General features: G+C 45.3%; 1 protein-coding gene across 1 annotated transcript in view; it reads right to left on the bottom strand.

Moving 5' to 3' along the window:
• The window catches only part of LOC126094755 (carbonic anhydrase-related protein 10-like), a 409556-nt gene that overhangs the window by 153922 nt on the left and 236516 nt on the right, over positions 1 to 19118 (bottom strand). The window contains exon 5 of the mRNA XM_049909306.1: positions 4263 to 4358. Coding sequence (XP_049765263.1) covers positions 4263 to 4358 — 96 coding nt within the window. The remainder of the gene's footprint in view (positions 1 to 4262; positions 4359 to 19118) is intronic.

The raw sequence follows: 19118 nt of genomic DNA, 5'->3' as shown, positions 1-19118 counted from the left end.
GTCCTGGAATGATGCCCTCTTGTGTAATCTTCCTGCTACAGTGTTAATCAAGGTATGTCGGTGTACGAATAGTCAGATCATTCAGTCGCTCGTGTCTATTTCAGGACATTAATTGTAAATATCCTACAATGTATATGTGTGATTTACAGAGGCAGAAAGGTAAATTGTTGGACGACATTATGGAATACAGATGACTGTAAAACACTATAAACTGCGTTTCTTTCTATAACTGTGATTTATCTCTAGGAATATACACTGGTGTTGAAAATTAAAGCAACAAACCGCTATTTCTCCGTCCTGTGTCTAATTTACGATATAATCACACAAACTGTCAACAGATGTCTGTACGATCGTGTTCTGCACGGAAGATGGCATTCCGGTCAACGGACAACAACACAATTGATGACGTCAGGGCACCTAACAAACGTGTAGAGTTTGCTAGAGTTTGCCGGGTAGTCAAACATTCGCAATCGCAGTGTGCACAGTCATAGACACAGAGAAGACGCCTACAGGACTCTGTAGTGGAAGGCCATAGCAAGAATGGAAACATGACAGCCACAAACAGATGTGGCCCGATGGCTTAACGTGAATCGTTCTGTTGTTTTCTCGGATGTGCAGACAGTTTATAGAGACCACGTGTGACGTTTTACAAATACCATGTGTTACAGTTTATTGAGACCACGTGTGTCATCAGAAAGAGAGGACCGGTATATGGACAGTAAGGGCACGACACCACCGCCCCAGTACTGTACGCTGAGTGGCATCTGACCTGGCAGCATCCATTGAACGTGTTGTATGAAGGCAGACGGCGTACAGAAGGCTTCGGCAGAGATGCCTTTATTGTCGGAGACCTGCTGTATGTGTACATCTGACGCTTCAAAGAAGGGAACGTCCAGAGTGGAGCCGTCCGCATGTGACCTGGGCAGTCGAACAGTGGACAAATGTTCTTTACACAGATGCGTACTGTTTTGATCTCGAGAACGATTCACTACCTATCCGTATCTAAAGGGGACATGGACACGATCTCGGGACCCGAACACTGCAGAAAAGGGCCGATATAGAGGAGGTTCCCTAATGGTGTGAGCAGTGGTTATGTTGAGCACTCGAAAGTTTTTTCATGAAATTGTACGGTGAAGTTGGCAAGGTTTAACTGCTGTCAGGTATCGTCATGAGATCTTGGGACCGCATATGGGGTTGTTGCGATGTGCTGTGGACCCAGACTTCGCCTTAAATAACGCTAATGCTCGACTTCATAGAGCACAAGTAATAGATGTTTTACAAAATTGTTAAGGCTTTCGTGGCCACTTGTTGACAAACTGCCTATTGGCATCTGTCTCGGGTTCTTCGGCCGACATTCATCTAATGATTTTTCTGACGTTTCGCCAGCACGAGTGGCTGGCATTGTCAAAGCTTCACTCTCCATTGCCGGTGGTGAACTGGAGGCGAGCTCGCGGCCGCAGGCTATATGTACCTGGCGCGCCAACGTCCGAGGGCTTCTCCGCGGTCATTTCCGGTGCGTTTCTCCTCTTGCTACCTGCGACCGTCGTTCGCTGCAGTACGGGAAGCCAGGATCCGTTTACCTTAAGGCTTTCCTCTTTCTTGTTGAAACTGTTCGCGTGTTTTTGGATTTCTACAGCTTCTCTGAACAAACGCGTGTGATAGTGCTTCTCTACAGACAGAACTTCCGTGTCGGCGAATTTTATTACGTGGTCGGTCTCATTCAGTGCGTGCTCTGCCACGGCCGATTTCTCCACCTGCCCCAACCTGCAATGTCGCTTATGCTCTTTGATCCTGGTGTTAATGGATCGTCCAGTCATTCCGACATAAACTTTTCGGCATGTGCAAGGTATACGGTATATTCCCGACATTGCAAGTGGGTCTCTTTTCTCCTTCGCCGATCTAAGACACTCTTTGATCTTCCTCGTCGGTTTGAAAATCGTCTTTACGCCGTGTTTGCGCAATATACGCCGATTCTGTCCGTCACTCTGGGAATGTATGGCAGAAAGGCCGTACCCGACATTTCTTTTTCTGTTCAGAGAAGCTGTAGAAATTCAAAAACACGCGAACAGTTTCAACAAGAAAGAGGAAAGCCTTATGGTAAACGTATCCTGGCTTCCCGTACTGCAGCGAACGACCGTCGCAGGTAGCAAGAGGAGAAACGCACCGGAAATGACCGCGGAGAAGCCCTCGGACGTTGGCGCGCCAGGTACATATAACCTGTGGCCGCGAGCTCGCCTCCAGTTCACCACCGGCAATGGAGGGTGAAGCTTTGACAATGCCAGCCACTCGTGCTGGCGAAACGTCAGAAAAATCATTAGATGAACGTCGGCCGAAGAACCCGAGACAGAAGCCAATAGGCAGTTTGTCAATTGATGTTTTCTTGGAAGCAGAAGAATTTTCACGCGTCAAGTAGCCAGTTCGCTCACCCGATTTGAATCGAACATGTCTGGCATGTCCTAGGGACACGAGATTCATCACGTCAGCATCCACCAACCACTGTCCTAGACTTGCGAGCAGCTCTCCAGGAAGAACTGGCGTTACCTCCTCAACATGAGACTGATGACATGGTTCGCAGCATGCCCCGACGTTGACAGGCCCGTATTGCTGTCAGAGGTGGCCACACTCTATGCTGAGCGCATTAACCAGTTGTCAGATTGTATGTGTAAATCCGTTAAGTTGGGAAAAACGAAAACATTTTTTGTCTACTTTTATGCAGTCTGGGCAGACCGTGCTTTTGAAATAGGTGGTCATCTTTTTAGTTTTATGAAATATTTGAATAATGATTATTTTCGGATTTAGATTGAGTATTTACATATACGATTAATCACCCTCAAGGCACTCTTTATGGCTGTGCGCCAAACGTATACAGATTGGATCCATTTTGGGGTGAATTGATGAGTTCTCACCCAATATTTGATGATGAAATACAAAGCTATGCTTGTTTATCTACCGGTATTCATCTTTAAGTAAATATGTGTATGTCCCGTGGCAACGTCTTTAATTATTCGTGGTCATACTGTGACCGGCCGCGGTGGCCGTGCGGTTCTAGGCGCTCCAGTCCGGAGCCGCTCTGCTGCTGCGGTCGCAGGTTCGAATCCTGCCTCGGGCATGGGTGTGTGTGATGTCCTTAGGTTAGTTAGGTTTAAGTAGTTCTAAGTTCTAGGGGACTGATGACCACAGCAGTTGAGTGCCATAGTGCTCAGAGCCATTTGAACCATTTTTTGTCACACTGTGTTTGCAGTTTGGTTACTTTTTCGTAAATATCTAAAGGATACAGAGATCATGATTAAGAGGTCAGGCCTTTTTTAGTACTCATGATAATAGAATATTTCGCGTCACAGAACACACACCTAACAAGTTGTTCACTGCTACGATATCTGTTGATGCTGAACTCACGAGCTGGCGCATCCACTTCCACACCATTGTGTGACAAGTGTCTGAATGATTTAATTTCTGATTGGATGCTTTCAGGGGACGTAAGATCGTAACGCTGGAGAACTGAGATTAGTGTGCACCGGCCAGCGCCGTCTGCTGAGATGGCGTGCATGCCGTTCAGTGACCTTCCTTTATCTAGCAATCACAAACCCTGACACTGAACACATATACCTGACTGCCGTCGCTGGTGTTTCGAGTGCTGACAGAGGTCAACTTGTTCTAACTCTACACTGACAGCCACATACTTGTGAGACTCAGTCAGTCAGCCTACGTTACCGAGCTCCTTAGCTGACTAAGGTCTGACTTATCCGCCTGCAGGATCTTTGAAGGCACCATGCAGTCTACATTACTAATTTTTCAGTTTAGAGGCAACTCGAAATATTACACTTCACCAGGACAGTTAGGACAAAGCCAGAACTGGCATGTTGTCTGCACGTCTTGTTTGCCCCCTTCAACTCATTTTTTGTGCAGGTACTATGAACTACATGCCAACAACGTTATACTGTGGACATCTCATTACTGACACTCGCAAATAATGCGTTAGTTATAATCCTCTGAAGAACGGCACTAAACGCTGGAAACCGGTAAAGAAATTTAGGAAATAAATTTCTTTTATGCAACTAAGTGCTGATTTTTCGATATACACAATAATTAATTAGTTAATCCTGGGAACGGCAGAAGGTAAGAGCAGAGGCAGAGATGTGTGATTTATACTGCTGAACAATCAAGACAGAGAAAAGGTTGATATGTTAAGGAAGTCTTCACGCCGAAGAATGGGTCTTAGTCATCCTTAATACTACAACAAAGCCCAGAAACGCCAGACAAACCTGCATCATAATGGCGACCCCGACGATCCCTTGGGACTTGTGCTGTGCCTCCGACATGTTCTTGTACAGCTCCGCGTTGAAGGCGTACATCTGCATCTGTGGAACAGAGTTTCAGTTAGAAATCGTCTATGAAGAATGAAATGCTGTCACATACAGGAGCCATAAAAAAAGTACTAAAAGCAATAGTTGCGCAACAAAAAGTAAGTGAGCTGCCTGGTTGCCACCACACTCATGTCGCTGTACACCTTTACCAATGTTTCACATGTAATGGATTTCATATGATCAGTTATCGCTGCCTTCAGTTCATCATTTGATTCTGGATTACTTTTACACACGAATGTTTTAGCTTCGTCCCAAAGGAAATAGTCGGGTGGAGGCGGATCTGGTGACCGCGGAGACAAGAGACCTTTCGTAATTACTCTGTCTCCAAAGATTTGCCGGCCGCTGTGACCGAGCGGTTCTATGTTCTTTAGTCCGGAACCGCGCTGCTGCTACTGTCGCAGGTTCGAATCCTGCTTTGGGTATGGAGGTGTGTGATGTCCTTAGCTTAGTTAGGTTTCAGTAGTTCTAAGTCTAGTGGACTGGTGACCTCAGATGTTAAGTCCCATAGTGCTTAGAGCCATTCGAACCATCCAAAGATTTCATGTAAAAGTGGTAAGGATATGCGTGCCATATTAATAGTAGCGTTGTTATTTTGGGAAAATAAATGATTGATCTCATTTTCAATCAGTATGGCAATAAAGGAGTAAATGATCTGGGAGCAACAGACATCGGAAGTGACGGTAGTATCGAAAAAGATCGGCCCTATAATTTGAGCCAGCGTTATGGCAAAGCATACTCCGAATTTCTCTGCGTGCAGTGGGGTCTCTCTTAAGACATATGGATTTTCTGATGACCAAATTCGTGAATTTTATGAATTAATGTAGCCAGATCCATCAGTGAAAAAGCCTCGATCCAAAACACCAACACCACGTCGGTTAACAAATCGCTGAAACCATTCACAATACGGTCTACGTTTCGCATGATCCATACAATATAATAGGTGTACAGCAGGAATTCTGTATAGATACATACTCACTTCTTTCGTTACGTCCTGATGAACTATGGTACGAGAGATTTTAGCCTCTTTCGATAATCTCATTACAGATTTCGTTGGACTCCGCAACATGATGTTCCAAAGGTTGTCAAACTCCTGTTCTATTAAAATTGTCGGTACACCAGTTCGTGGTGCAACACGAACTGAACCTGTTGTGTGGAGTTTACGAATTAAATCGCTTACACTGTCACAAAGCTGACATCGGCAAGCAGGAAAACGTATAATAAATTGGCGTCTCACATGCTCTGCAAAGTTTCCTCCTACACGGCAGAGCTCTTCCCCTAAAATCACTCTCTGCGCAATAGTAAGCATTCTCGTTAAACTCAGCTTACACAAGAACTGTACTATAAAACAGCTTACAGCTGCAACGCACACGCAACACTATTACCCCCACCCCACCGCTGCAGGACCACGGAAGACGTGCAAGCGAGACTTTAAAGTGCTGCCAAACTCGCGCGCCCCTAAGGTAAGTCGCGGGAGGCTCACTGCTACAGCAAGACTTTGTGGGCTCGCTATACGGAGTGATCAGTTGTTTTCGTCTGAGGGAGTTGCTGCAGCGTATTTTTGCAGCCCACCGCATATACGGGTACACCAAGTCTTGTCTTTCCGACGTGCGTGCAGTAAATGCGAAAACGTGAACTATGGCGATGTTATTACCAAACGCGTCCAAATACGACCAACAGGCTGTTATCATTTTATTGGGTGCAGAAAGACAAACACGGGCAGACATCTATCGGAGAGTGACGAATGTGTATGGTGTAGCAAGTTTGCCGATAAGCCCCTGCGACAAGGGGTGCTGATGCTTCATGACAACCCACATCCACATATAGCCAATGTCGTAACGCAGAAGCTTCGCCAAGTGAGGTGGGAGACACAGTCCTCATCTCACCCCATGAGATCGCCTTGTTGTTATTGTTGTGGTCTTCAGTCCTGAGACTGGTTTGATGCAGCTTTCCATGCTACTCTATCTTGTGCAAGCTTCTTCATCTCCCAGTACCTACTGCAGCCTACATCCTTCTGAATTTGCTTAGTGTATTCATCTCTTGGTCTCCCCCTACGATTTTTACCCTCCACGCTGCCCTCCAATACTAAATTGGTGATCCCTTGATGCCTCAGAACATGTCCTAAAAACCGATCCCTTCTTCTGGTCAAGTTGTGCCACAAACTCCTCTTCTCCCCAATCCTATTCAGTACCTCCTCATTTGTTATGTGATCTACCCATCTAATCTTCAGCATTCTTCTGTAGCACCACATTTCGAAAGCTTCTATTCACTTCTTGTCCAAACTATTTACCGTCCATGTTTCACTTCCATACATGGCAACACTCCATACAAATACTTTCAGAAATGACTTCCTGACGCTTAAATCTATACTCGATGTTAACAAATTTCTCTTCTTCAGAAACGCATTCCTTGCCATTGCCAGTCTACATTTTATATCCTCTCTACTTCGACCATCATCAGTTATTTTGCTCCCCAAATAGCAAAACTCCTTTACTACTTTAAGTGTCTCATTTCCTAATCTAATACCCTCAACATCACCCGAATTAATTCGACTACATTCCATTATCCTCGTTTTGCTTTAGTTGATGTTCATCTTATATCCTCCGTTTCCGTTCAACTGCTCTTCCAAGTCCTTTGCTGTCTCTGACAGAATTACAATGTCATCGGCGAACCTCAACGTTTTTCTTTCTTCTCCATGGATTTTAATACCTACTCCGAATGTTTCTTTTGTTTCCTTTACTGCTTGCTCAATATACAGATTGAATAACATCGGAGAGAGGCAGCAACCCTGTCTCACTCCCTTCCCAACCACTGCTTCCCTTTCATGCCCCTCGACTCTTATAACTGCCATCTGGTTTCTGTACAAATTGTAAATAGCCTTTCGCTCCCTGTATTTTACCCCTGCCACCTTTAGAATTTGAAAGAGAGTATTCCAGTCAACATTGTCAAAAGCTTTCTCTAAGTCTACAAATGCTAGAAACGTATGTTTGCCTTTCCTTAATCTTTCTTCTAAGATAAGTCGTAAGGTCCGTATTGCCTCACGTGTTCCAGTATTTCTAAGATCGCCTTAGGTGCCTTAAAAAAGGACTTGAAGTGTCAACGATTCCCGTCGAACATGGTTTTGCAGCTGGTAGTTACGGACGCCACGCAACAGGACACGGCGTTTGATCAAACTAGTATCTCCAACTCGGTACTTGTGGGATTATTGCCCCAACGCTCACGGCGATTTTGCCTGATCGGCACACTGATTCTTGACTGTACGGCTCTCTAACGGAAACTTCTCAATCGCCCTTATAATTACGTTTTATAGGAATTATGTTCAGGCGGAGCGCTGCAGCATTTGCGTTGTTAGTAGTGTTAGTTTCGTGACTTCCCGTTAGATGTTGGCGTTGGTACGGCGACGTAGGGTTGAAACACAAGCTTCAGTGTGCAATACCCTTGTTGGCAGTCAACATGGGTATTGACAATGTGAGCAGGGATTTACATGTAAGGCTGTTTTGCCCAATAGTGCTGCTGCTATGCGTGAGTGCCAACGCTTTAAAGAAATACGGTGAGGACCCCTTTCTGCACTGGGATTGAAGAATATGATTCAGTAGTTCGAATTAACTGACAGCTATGAAACAGTCTGCCCCCCCCCCCATGAACCATGGACCTTGCCGTTGGTGGGGAGGCTTGCGTGCCTCAGCGATACAGATCGCCGTACCGTAGGTACAACCACAACGGAGGGGTATCTGTTGAGAGGCCAGACAAACGTGTGATTCCTGAAGAGGGGCAGCAGCCTTTCCAGTAGTTGCAAGGGCAACAGTTTGGATGATTGACTGATCTGGCCTTGTAACAATAACCAAAACGGCATTGCTGTGCTGGTACTGCGAACGGCTGAAAGCAAGGGGAAACTACGGCCGTAATTTTTCCCGAGGGCATGCAGCTTTACTGTATGATTAGACTCTCCCCGATGTTATTCAATCTGTATATCGAGCAAGCAGTAAAGGAAACAAAAGAAAAATTCGGAGTAGGTATTAAAATCCATGGAGAAGAAATAATAACCTTGAGGTTTGCCGATGACATTGTAATTCTATCAGAGACAGCAAAGGACCTGGAAGTGCAGTTGAACAGAACGGACAGTGTCTTGAAAGGAGGATATAAGATGAACATCAACATAAGCAAAACGAGTATAATGGAATGTAGTCGAATTAAATCGGGTGATGCTGTGGGAATTAGGTTAGGAAATGAGACACTTAAAGTAGTAAAGGAGTTTTGCTATCTGGGGAGCAAAATAACTGATGATGGTCGAAGTAGAGAGGATATAAAATGTAGACTGGCAATGGCAAGGAAAGCGTTTCTGAAGAAGAGAAATTTGTTAACATCGAGTATAGATTTAAGTGTCAGGAAGTCATTTCTGAAAGTATTTGTATGGAGTGTAGCCACGTATGGAAGTGAAACATGGACGGTAAATAGTGTGGACAAGAAGAGAATAGAAGCTTTCGAAATGTGGTGCTACAGAAGAATGCTGAAGATTAGATGGGTAGATCACATAACTAATGAGGAAGTATTGAATAGGGTTGGGGAGAAGAGAAGTTTGTGGCACAACTTGACCAGAAGAAGGGATCGGTTGGTAGGACATGTTCTGAGGCATCAAGGGATCACCAATTTAGTATTGGAGGGCAGCGTGGAGGGTAAAAATCGTAGGGGGAGACCAAGAGATGAATACACTAAGCAGATTCAGAAGGATGTAGGTTGCAGTAGGTACTGGGAGATGAAGAAGCTTGCACAGGATAGAGTAGCATGGAGAGCTGCATCAAACCAGTCTCAGGACTGAAGACCACAACAACACATGAAACAGTCCTGGGAAAGACTGCCAATTGCGCCACAAATTGTGGAAGAAATTACTGTTGCCATGGGTAAGAATGCTAGGCACAATGTGCGAGATCTCGGTCCATCGTTCGAAAATTACTGCGAACAATTGTGAAACGGTACCCGTGCGAACTGCCAGCCTGTCGTGGATGCAGTTTGTCGTCACTCTGAGCAACGATTGTGACCTGCAACGTAATACGTTACGCAGTTGACAAATGTCACCCTCTCATGTGGAAATTAAAATGTGTTTCATTCTACGGTTTATTCGTTATTTCCCTTCTGCATGCGCTTCAAAATGTTCCCACGATATTTCATTGTCCTATGTCACTCGTTTTCTATACGAAGCCCTCTCATGTAGCTGAAGTTTCATTATAACAACCCTGTACATTCACTACACAGCAACCTTTTCCACACATCATGTCAACTAGATGATGAAATGCCTTCTCTTTCGAAAGATCCTTGCAGAATACTAATCATATGCTAACAGAAAGCACAAGTGTGATAAGGTTGATGGAGGCGATATCTTGTTCGGTACCTACTTCCTAAGGTGATCATTGTTTTCAGACTGATGTGAAAATGATCAATGATCGACAAAGATGGAAATGTACAGCGAAAGTCACTTTATATGTCGCTTCCCAAGGCTAAAATTGACACTGTCGTACTAAAAGGTCGTCTAAGCTATAAATAAATATTATGTGGAGGTATAAACCATTTTCTTTAATAGGTACGGAAAAATATAATCTCAATTGAGATTATTTTTATTCCTGGACTGCTGCCATGGTCTTTATAGAACAAAGTAAAATTTTGTTAATATTACAACTTCCTAATCTCGCCGGGTTTCACCTAAAAACTGCAAAATATAATCTACTTTCCGTTTGTCTTCAACAGGGCACGGGAAGGGCAAGACTGCTTGATTAAACATCGCAGACGATTTGCGGGCTAGTGTGATTGGAATATCCACAAACTTCTTATCGCGTGAGCATACCAAGAACACCATCTACAGAGTCCTAAAATAACTGCTTTCAACGCCTGTCAACAAAGAGATGTACGTTGGAACAGCCAAATACAAAATTGTTTCCACTGTTTTTGTTGTAAATAATATGTAACATAAACGTCTTCCATAAGCTTAATTTTCCGTTCTTTTTTATCTACGTAATTGTGCCGAATGTATTCTCCCACACTAAACATTGTCAAACTACAGCTGCTGTTTACCTATAATTTATATTTTGTTTATATTCTGTTTAAACGAATTTGTCAATAAATGTATACCCAAAACTAATCTCAGAATAATGAGGAACTTTCGTATCATGACGTAGTTAATTTTTACGTTATTGACAAATTTGTATTCCACTGATAGTATCACGCAAGGAAATAGAAAGGATGACTTTACAGACACTATAATCAGCATGAGTAATCAAATAGACGTACGTTGGAAAAAACGCACTTTGGACGGGTCTAACGAACATTTGGTTTGTGAAGAGGGACAGCACCATATTTCGTAGCTGCAAAAGAATCCTCGAGGATATCTGACTGAGCGACCGTTGTAACACTACTCAGTGTGGCCTTGCTACGTTGATATTGCGAATGGCTGACAGTAAGTGGAATCTGAAGCCGTATATGTCCCCGGAACATGCAGTTCTAATGTGTAACAATGATGGTATTCTCTTGGGTAAAATAGTCTCCCGTTCGTACTGATCGACGGGGGCTGCTCAAGAATACACAGTTAAAATGAAACACAAATCTGGCGATTAAATGTTAAATACCATGAAACAGTGAGGAGGTTAGAGAACTTAAAATGGGAAATGAGTATGTTGAGGATAGATAAAGTTGCAATTAGTGAAGTCAGGTGTCACACTGAACAGGAATTGTAGGCAAGTGTGTATTGGCTTTTCAACACAGAACCAAATAAGGTTAGGTCTAAGAATGAATAAGAAGATAGCAATGCAAGTGAGCTGCTATGAATGTACTGCAATCGTGTTACAAAAGACCAAAGACACAAATAAAAAGTCTTTTCCGTTTGGTTCTCTACAGCTTGGAGAAATTGCAGATGTGTCACATTAATAATTATATACCTGACGTCAGCAGCTTTTCAATGGCAGTTTATTTCATCGTGCTAGTTTTGGGCCTTCGCCTGTTATAGGCAGTATCTGTGTTACAGAAGACTAATATTTCATATAATACACTCCTGGAAATGGAAAAAAGAACACATTGACACCGGTGTGTCAGACCCACCATACTTGCTCCGGACACTGCGAGAGGGCTGTACAAGCAATGATCACACGCACGGCACAGCGGACACACCAGGAACCGCGGTGTTGGCCGTCGAATGGCGCTAGCTGCGCAGCATTTGTGCACCGCCGCCGTCAGTGTCAGCCAGTTTGCCGTGGCATACGGAGCTCCATCGCAGTCTTTAACACTGGTAGCATGCCGCGACAGCGTGGACGTGAACCGTATGTGCAGTTGACGGACTTTGAGCGAGGGCGTATACTGGGCATGCGGGAGGCCGGGTGGACGTACCGCCGAATTGCTCAACACGTGGGGCGTGAGGTCTCCACAGTACATCGATGTTGCCGCCAGTGGTCGGCGGAAGGTGCACGTGCCCGTCGACCTGGGACCGGACCGCAGCGACGCACGGATGCACTCCAAGACTGTAGGATCCTACGCAGTGCCGTAGGGGACCGCACCGCCACTTCCCAGCAAATTAGGGACACTGTTGCTCCTGCGGTATCGGCGAGGACCATTCGTAACCGTCTCCATGAAGCTGGGCTACGGTCCCGCACACCGTTAGGCCGTCTTCCGCTCACGCCCCAACATCGTGCAGCCCGCCTCCAGTGGTGTCGCGACAGGCGTGAATGGAGGGACGAATGGTGACGTGTCGTCTTCAGCGATGAGAGTCGCTTCTGCCTTGGTGCCAATGATGGTCGTATGCGTGTTTGGCGCCGTGCAGGTGAGCGCCACAATCAGGACTGCATACGACCGAGGCACACAGGGCCAACACCCGGCATCATGGTGTGGGGAGCGATCTCCTACACTGGCCGTACACCACTGGTGATCGTCGAGGGGACACTGAATAGTGCACGGTACATCCAAACCGTCATCGAACCCATTGTTCTACCATTCCTAGACCGGCAAGGGAACTTGCTGTTCCAACAGGACAATGCACGTCCGCATGTATCCCGTGCCACCCAACGTGCTCTAGAAGGTGTAAGTCAACTACCCTGGCCAGCAAGATCTCCGGATCGGTCCCCCATTGAGCATGTTTGGGACTGGATGAAGCGTCGTCTCACGCGGTCTGCACGTCCAGCACGAACGCTGGTCCAACTGAGGCGCCAGGTGGAAATGGCATGGCAAGCCGTTCCACAGGACTACATCCAGCATCTCTACGATCGTCTCCATGCGAGAATAGCAGCCTGCATTGCTGCGAAAGGTGGATATACACTGTACTAGTGCCGACATTGTGCATGCTCTGTTGCCTGTGTCTATGTGCCTGTGGTTCTGTCAGTGTGATCATGTGATGTATCTGACCCCAGGAATGTGTCAATAAAGTTTCCCCCTCCTGGGACAATGAATTCACGGTGTTCTTATTTCAATTTCCAGGAGTGTATATTATTCAAGTTTATAGTGTTTGATGAGTATGTGGTTTTCTATATCATCGTAATGTGACTTCTTTATAGGTACTGCCTATCATCTTCTTCCAACGACGATGATTCGTAATAATAAAAATACATAACAACAGTAGGTGTAGTGTGTCTGTGCACGTTGCCAAAACTTCGCAAATCTATTTTGCAGCCCCATTGGCCTTAGTTGGTGAATCACTCCATTTTCCATTCATGAACAAGGTTTTATCTTGGAAATAAAGTGGTTTTAAAAATTGGAGTCCTAAGAGGGCATTTGTTCGAGAGCACATAATAAATGTCACCCTGGTTTGTCCGTGCATGCCACTATAGCTCCACCACACAATCTAGCAGCCCACTGGGGGTTATTTATATGGTACAGTAGCCTTCCATCCCCAACACATTTAGAAGGTTAGGTTTGGAACTTCAGAGATTAGGTTCGAAGACACGGGTGTCAAAAAATGCCATCGATGAAATAGACTCCTTATGGGAAGACGGTGAAGCAGCTTGGAACCGAGAGCTGAAGTGGCCGAAATTGGGCAGAATGTTGCTTCTTTAATGTTAGAGGCTGTTGGAGAATGTTGCAGAATGTTCCTAAATGTTATAGAATCTTCCAGAATATTCGAGAATGTTCTACATCTCCGAGGTAATCCGGAATTAATGGGATGTGCGTTACTCCACGTTCTGGACATATTCTACAAACGCGTCCACAAATGATTCCTTTGGTCTCGAATGAGGAAAGAACATTAAAAATAAGTATGAGACTTCAATTTTACAGTGACGAAGAAAGGAAAATTTTGTCAAAAAGCATTTACGAATTAGTGAAGGCAGACAACTGATTGTGTAACTAGCCAAATTGAACTTACAAGTGATTTATGTATCATTATCAATAGCCGAAATGGATTAACAGCTGAAATTTTTCCGAACGTTGTTTAAAGTTACTCAAGTTATTTATTTGAAAGTGCGACTTTAGCAGTAAGAAAAGAAGTACTTGATAATAATAATAGCTTAAGAATTATAAACGAGAAATGGCCGTTAACAGTTATCAAATATTATGATTTTAGCAAAATATAATCTCGCGAAGAGGTAAAGGTAACGTGGCATTATTCAGACGATTCCGCTCATATGTACCGACCTGCCATTTCAGTTCAAAGGTTTGGCACTCACACTGAGATGGTGCGGTATTAATTTAAAAGAATCATGCCTTTCTCACGGTCATTTATTTGTAGCTTGCTCACGGGACGGGAAATCCAAAGAATTTATATACAGGGTGAGTCACCTAACGTTACCGCTGGATATATTTCGTAAACCACATCAAATACTGACGGACCGATTCCACAGACCGAACGTGAGGAGAGGGGCTAGTGTAACTGGTTAATACAAACCATAAAAAAATGCACGAAAGTATGTTTTTAAACACAAACCTACGTTTTTTTAAATGGAACCCCGTTAGTTTTGTTAGCACATCTGAACATATAAACAAATACGTAATCAGTGCCGTTTGTTGCATTGTAAAATGTTAATTACATCCGGAGATATTGTAACCTAAAGTTGACGCCTGAGTACAACTCCTCCACTGTTCGGTCGTGTGTATCGGAGAGAACCGAATTACGTAGGGATCCAAAGGGAACGGTGATGGACCTTAGGTACAGAAGTATGGGGTAACAGCATGATTGTGCACCTGCACATTCCGCAATTAACACTAGGCTGACCCTTGACAGGATGTTCGACGGGCGTTTCATAGGACGTGGAGGACGCATAAATTGGCCAGTCCGTTCTCCTGATCTTACACCTCTGGACTTCTTTATGTGGGGTACGTTAAAGGAGAATGTGTACCGTGATGTGCCCACAACCCCAGAGGATATGAAACAACGTATTGTGGCAGCCTGCGGCGACATTACACCAGATGTACTGCGGCGTGTACGACATTCATAACACCAGAGATTGCAATTGTGTGCAGCAAATGATGGTTACCACATTGAACATCTATTGGCCTGACATGTCGGGACACACTCTATTCCACTCCGTAATTGAAAACGGAAACCACGTGTGTACGTGTACCTCACCCCTCATGGTAATGTACATGTGCGTCAGTGAAAAAGACCAATAAAAATGTGGACGTAATGTGCTGTTCCAGTCTCTTCTGTACCTAAGATCCACCACCGTTCCCTTTGGATCCCTACGTAATTCAGTGTTCTCCGATACACACGATCGAACAGCGGAGCCGTGGTACCCAAGCGTCAACTTTAGGTTACAATATCACCGGATGTAATTAACATTTTACAATGCAACAAACGGCACTGATTACGTACTTGTTTATATGTTCAGATGTGCTAGCAAAACTAACGGGGTTCCATTTAAAAAAACGTAGGTTTGTGTTAAAAAGCATACTTTCTTGCATTTTTAATGGTTTGTATTAACCAGTTACACTAGCCCTCTCCTCACGTTCGGTCTGTGGAATCGATTCGTCAGTATATGATGTGGTTTACGAAATACACTCCTGGAAATTGAAATAAGAACACCGTGAATTCATTGTCCCAGGAAGGGGAAATTTTATTGACACATTCCTGGGGTCAGATACATCACATGATCACACTGACAGAACCACAGGCTCATAGACACAGGCAACAGAGCATGCACAATGTCGGCACTAGTACAGTGTATATCCACCTTTCGCAGCAATGCAGGCTGCTATTCTCCCATGGAGACGATCGTAGAGATGCTGGATGTAGTCCTGTGGAACGGCATGCCATGCCATTTCCACCTGGCGCCTCAGTTGGACCAGCGTTCGTGCTGGACGTGCAGACCGCGTGAGACGACGCTTCATCCAGTCCCAAACATGCTCAATGGGGGACAGACCCGGAGATCTTGCTGGCCAGGGTAGTTGACTTACACCTTCTAGAGCACGTTGGGTGGCACGGGATACATGCGGACGTGCATTGTCCTGTTGGAACAGCAAGTTCCCTTGCCGGTCTAGGAATGGTAGAACGATGGGTTCGATGACGGTTTGGATGTACCGTGCACTATTCAGTGTCCCCTCGACAATCACCAGTGGTGTACGGCCAGTGTAGGAGATCGCTCCCCACACCATGATGCCGGGTGTTGGCCCTGTGTGCCTCGGTCGTATGCAGTCCTGATTGTGGCGCTCACCTGCACGGCGCCAAACACGCATACGACCATCATTGGCACCAAGGCAGAAGCGACTCTCATCGCTGAAGACGACACGTCTCCATTCGTCCCTCCATTCACGCCTGTCACGACACCACTGGAGGCGGGCTGCACGATGCTGGGGCGTGAGCGGAAGACGGCCTAACGGCGTGCGGGACCGTAGCCCAGCTTCATGGAGACGGTTGCGAATGGTCCTCGCCGATACCCCAGGAGCAACAGTGTCCCTAATTTGCTGGGAAGTGGCGGTGCGCTCCCCTACGGCACTGCGTAGGATCCTACGGTCTTGGCATGCATCCGTGCGTCGCTGCGGTCCGGTCCCAGGTCGACGGGCACGTGCACCTTCTGCCGACCACTGGCGACAACATCGATGTACTGTGGAGACCTCACGCCCCACGTGTTGAGCAATTCGGCGGTACGTCCACCCGGCCTCCCGCATGCCCAGTATACGCCCTCGCTCAAAGTCCGTCAACTGCACATACGGTTCACGTCCACGCTGTCGCGGCATGCTACCAGTGTTAAAGACTGCGATGGAGCTCCGTATGCCACGGCAAACTGGCTGACACTGACGGCGGCGGTGCACAAATGCTGCGCAGCTAGCGCCATTCGACGGCCAACACCGCGGTTCCTGGTGTGTCCGCTGTGCTGTGCGTGTGATCATTGCTTGTACAGCCCTCTCGCAGTGTCCGGAGCAAGTATGGTGGGTCTGACACACTGGTGTCAATGTGTTCTTTTTTCCATTTCCAGGAGTGTATGTTCAGATGTGCTAACAAAACTAACGGGGTTCCATTTAAAAAAAACGTTGGTTTGTGTTAAAAAGCATACTTTCTTGCATTTTTTTATGGTTTGTATTAACCGGTTACACTAGCCCCTCTCCTCACGTTCGGTCTGTGGAATCTATTCGTCAGTATATGATGTGGTTTACGATATATACCCAGCGGTAATGTTTGGTGACTCACCCTGTATTTACCCAGCAAATAACAATACGAGAAATGTAGTTCATAAGCAAATATTATGAGAGAATATGTTAATTATAAGCGAAATACGATGAAAACAAAGAAAGTCTTGTTTCTGGCGTCGGTGACATGCTGTTGCCATGTCAGTGTGCCGTCAAGTAAGACAAAATGGTTCAAAGGGCTCTGAGCACTATGGGACTCAACTGCTGTGGTCATAAGTCCCCTAGAACTTAGAACTACTTAAACCTAACTAACCTAAGGACAGCACACAACACCCAGCCATCACGAGGCAGAGAAAATCCCTGACCCCGCCGGGAATCGAACCCGGGAACCCGGGCGCAAGTAAGACACTCTGTCACTGCTCCACTGAGCTGGCTGGGCTGTAATGTTTGTTTGTGGCGGTCAGTGATTCTCATTGCCCGGCTTTTTGCGGCGTTGAAACATATCCGCTAGGGCACCCCTTCATTATTCGAGTCGTGTAGTGTGAGCTTCCTGCAGTCTCTGGCGTATTTCCTGCGCCCTTCAGCTGCTGGTAGCGCAGGCACTGACATCGGATTACAGGAGACAAAATAAAAAAACCAACACCTACAACTGTAGTAAAAGATGTATATGCTCACTATTTCTGCAGATGAAAAATCTGATGGAATAGTGGAGGAATAAAAGAATTTTCTAAAGCGTTAAGAGGGATGAAAATCAAACCGATGGGACACTAGAATTGTTTAACAGAAAAAAGAGGGGAAGAAAAAATTGTAGGAGAACATAGATGAGAATGGGCGAGCCGACTGCTACAGTTCTGTGTCGAACACTATTTAATCGTTGTTAACACTTGATATAAAATCATGAAATAGGATGGAATATTTGGAAGAGGCCTAGAGAGAGCAGCAGGTCTATGGTAAGGCGGAGATTTTCTGAACAATTTTTAATATGCAAAGCATTTAGAGGGGCAGATGTAGACTCTAACCTTAATTGGTTGGTTATAAAATACGAGTCAAAATGAAAAAGACAAGGGGCAGTAGAAATCCTGCCAAACTACACGAGATATTGAGTCTAACTGGGGACCAGAAGGAAATACAAATAAAGATTTGCGGGAGTGGGACTCGTACACCGAGGATTCTATACAAACTTATGTACACTGCTGTCCAAAATGAAAGCAACATACGGAAATTTTGCAAGGCTGCATATATTCAGCCCCAGAACAGTATAGATAGGTGATTGTAAAGAACATCCAACGTAAAGAATACAGAACGTAAACAACTGCAATGTGCATAACTAAAACAAAAATGTTCTTCGTTTTTTTTTCCTACTTAACGGATTTGCACATACATTCCGACAACTGAGTACTGTGCACAGTATGGGGTTTGACCACCTCTGGCACCAAAACAGGCCTGTCGTCAATTTCACGTTGAGGCAATTACGCCCATCCGTCCTGCAGAGTTGCTCGCAACTCTTAAGGGATAGTTGGTGGATGATGACGTGATGCAAATCATCTTCATAGGCCATGCCAGATATGCTCTATGGGATACAGATCAGAAGCGCAAACAGGCCACGTCATGTGTGCAGTATCTTCTGTTAACAATAATACGTCAACTACCTGTGCTCTAGGAGGTCGAGCATTATTGTGCATCACTACGAAGCCTGTGACCACAACACCTACCAACAACCAGACATGAGGTCCAAAGATCTTGTCACGATACCTGATAGTAGTTAAGCTTTGCCGTACAATCTGTTTATATGGTCAACGTAATCCCTGCCCACATCGTTATCGATCCTCGCCGACGTCGGTCTCTTTCCACAATGTTTTGCTCCCGAAATCGTGTTCCCCGTTCACTCCAGTGGTCAATCCATCGAAAATCACTCTCCAGACCATTTCGTGACTCATCTGTGAGAAGAACATTGGAGCACTGTTCGACCGTCCAGGTTGCCTCTTGAAGACTCCTCTCGAGACATTTCCTTCTATGAAGACGCTTGAGAGGTACGCATATGGCAAGTCTCTGACAACAAAGGCCACTCTGATAAGGCATTCTGTATACCGTTTGCCTCGATACAACACGTCCAGTGATTCTGCGAGGTCGGATTCCAGTTGCCGTGTAATACTTAGGAGGTACCTTTATACCCTTACAGAAAAAAACGGCCTTTTCTTTCTGATGTCAAAGGCGGTCGGTCCTGCCCTG

Source organism: Schistocerca cancellata, chromosome 8 (assembly GCF_023864275.1).
Source record: "Schistocerca cancellata isolate TAMUIC-IGC-003103 chromosome 8, iqSchCanc2.1, whole genome shotgun sequence".
Taxonomy (NCBI): domain Eukaryota; kingdom Metazoa; phylum Arthropoda; class Insecta; order Orthoptera; family Acrididae; genus Schistocerca; species Schistocerca cancellata.
The sequence above is the reverse complement of the archived record's forward strand: the minus strand, read 5'-3'. Positions and strand labels throughout refer to the sequence as shown.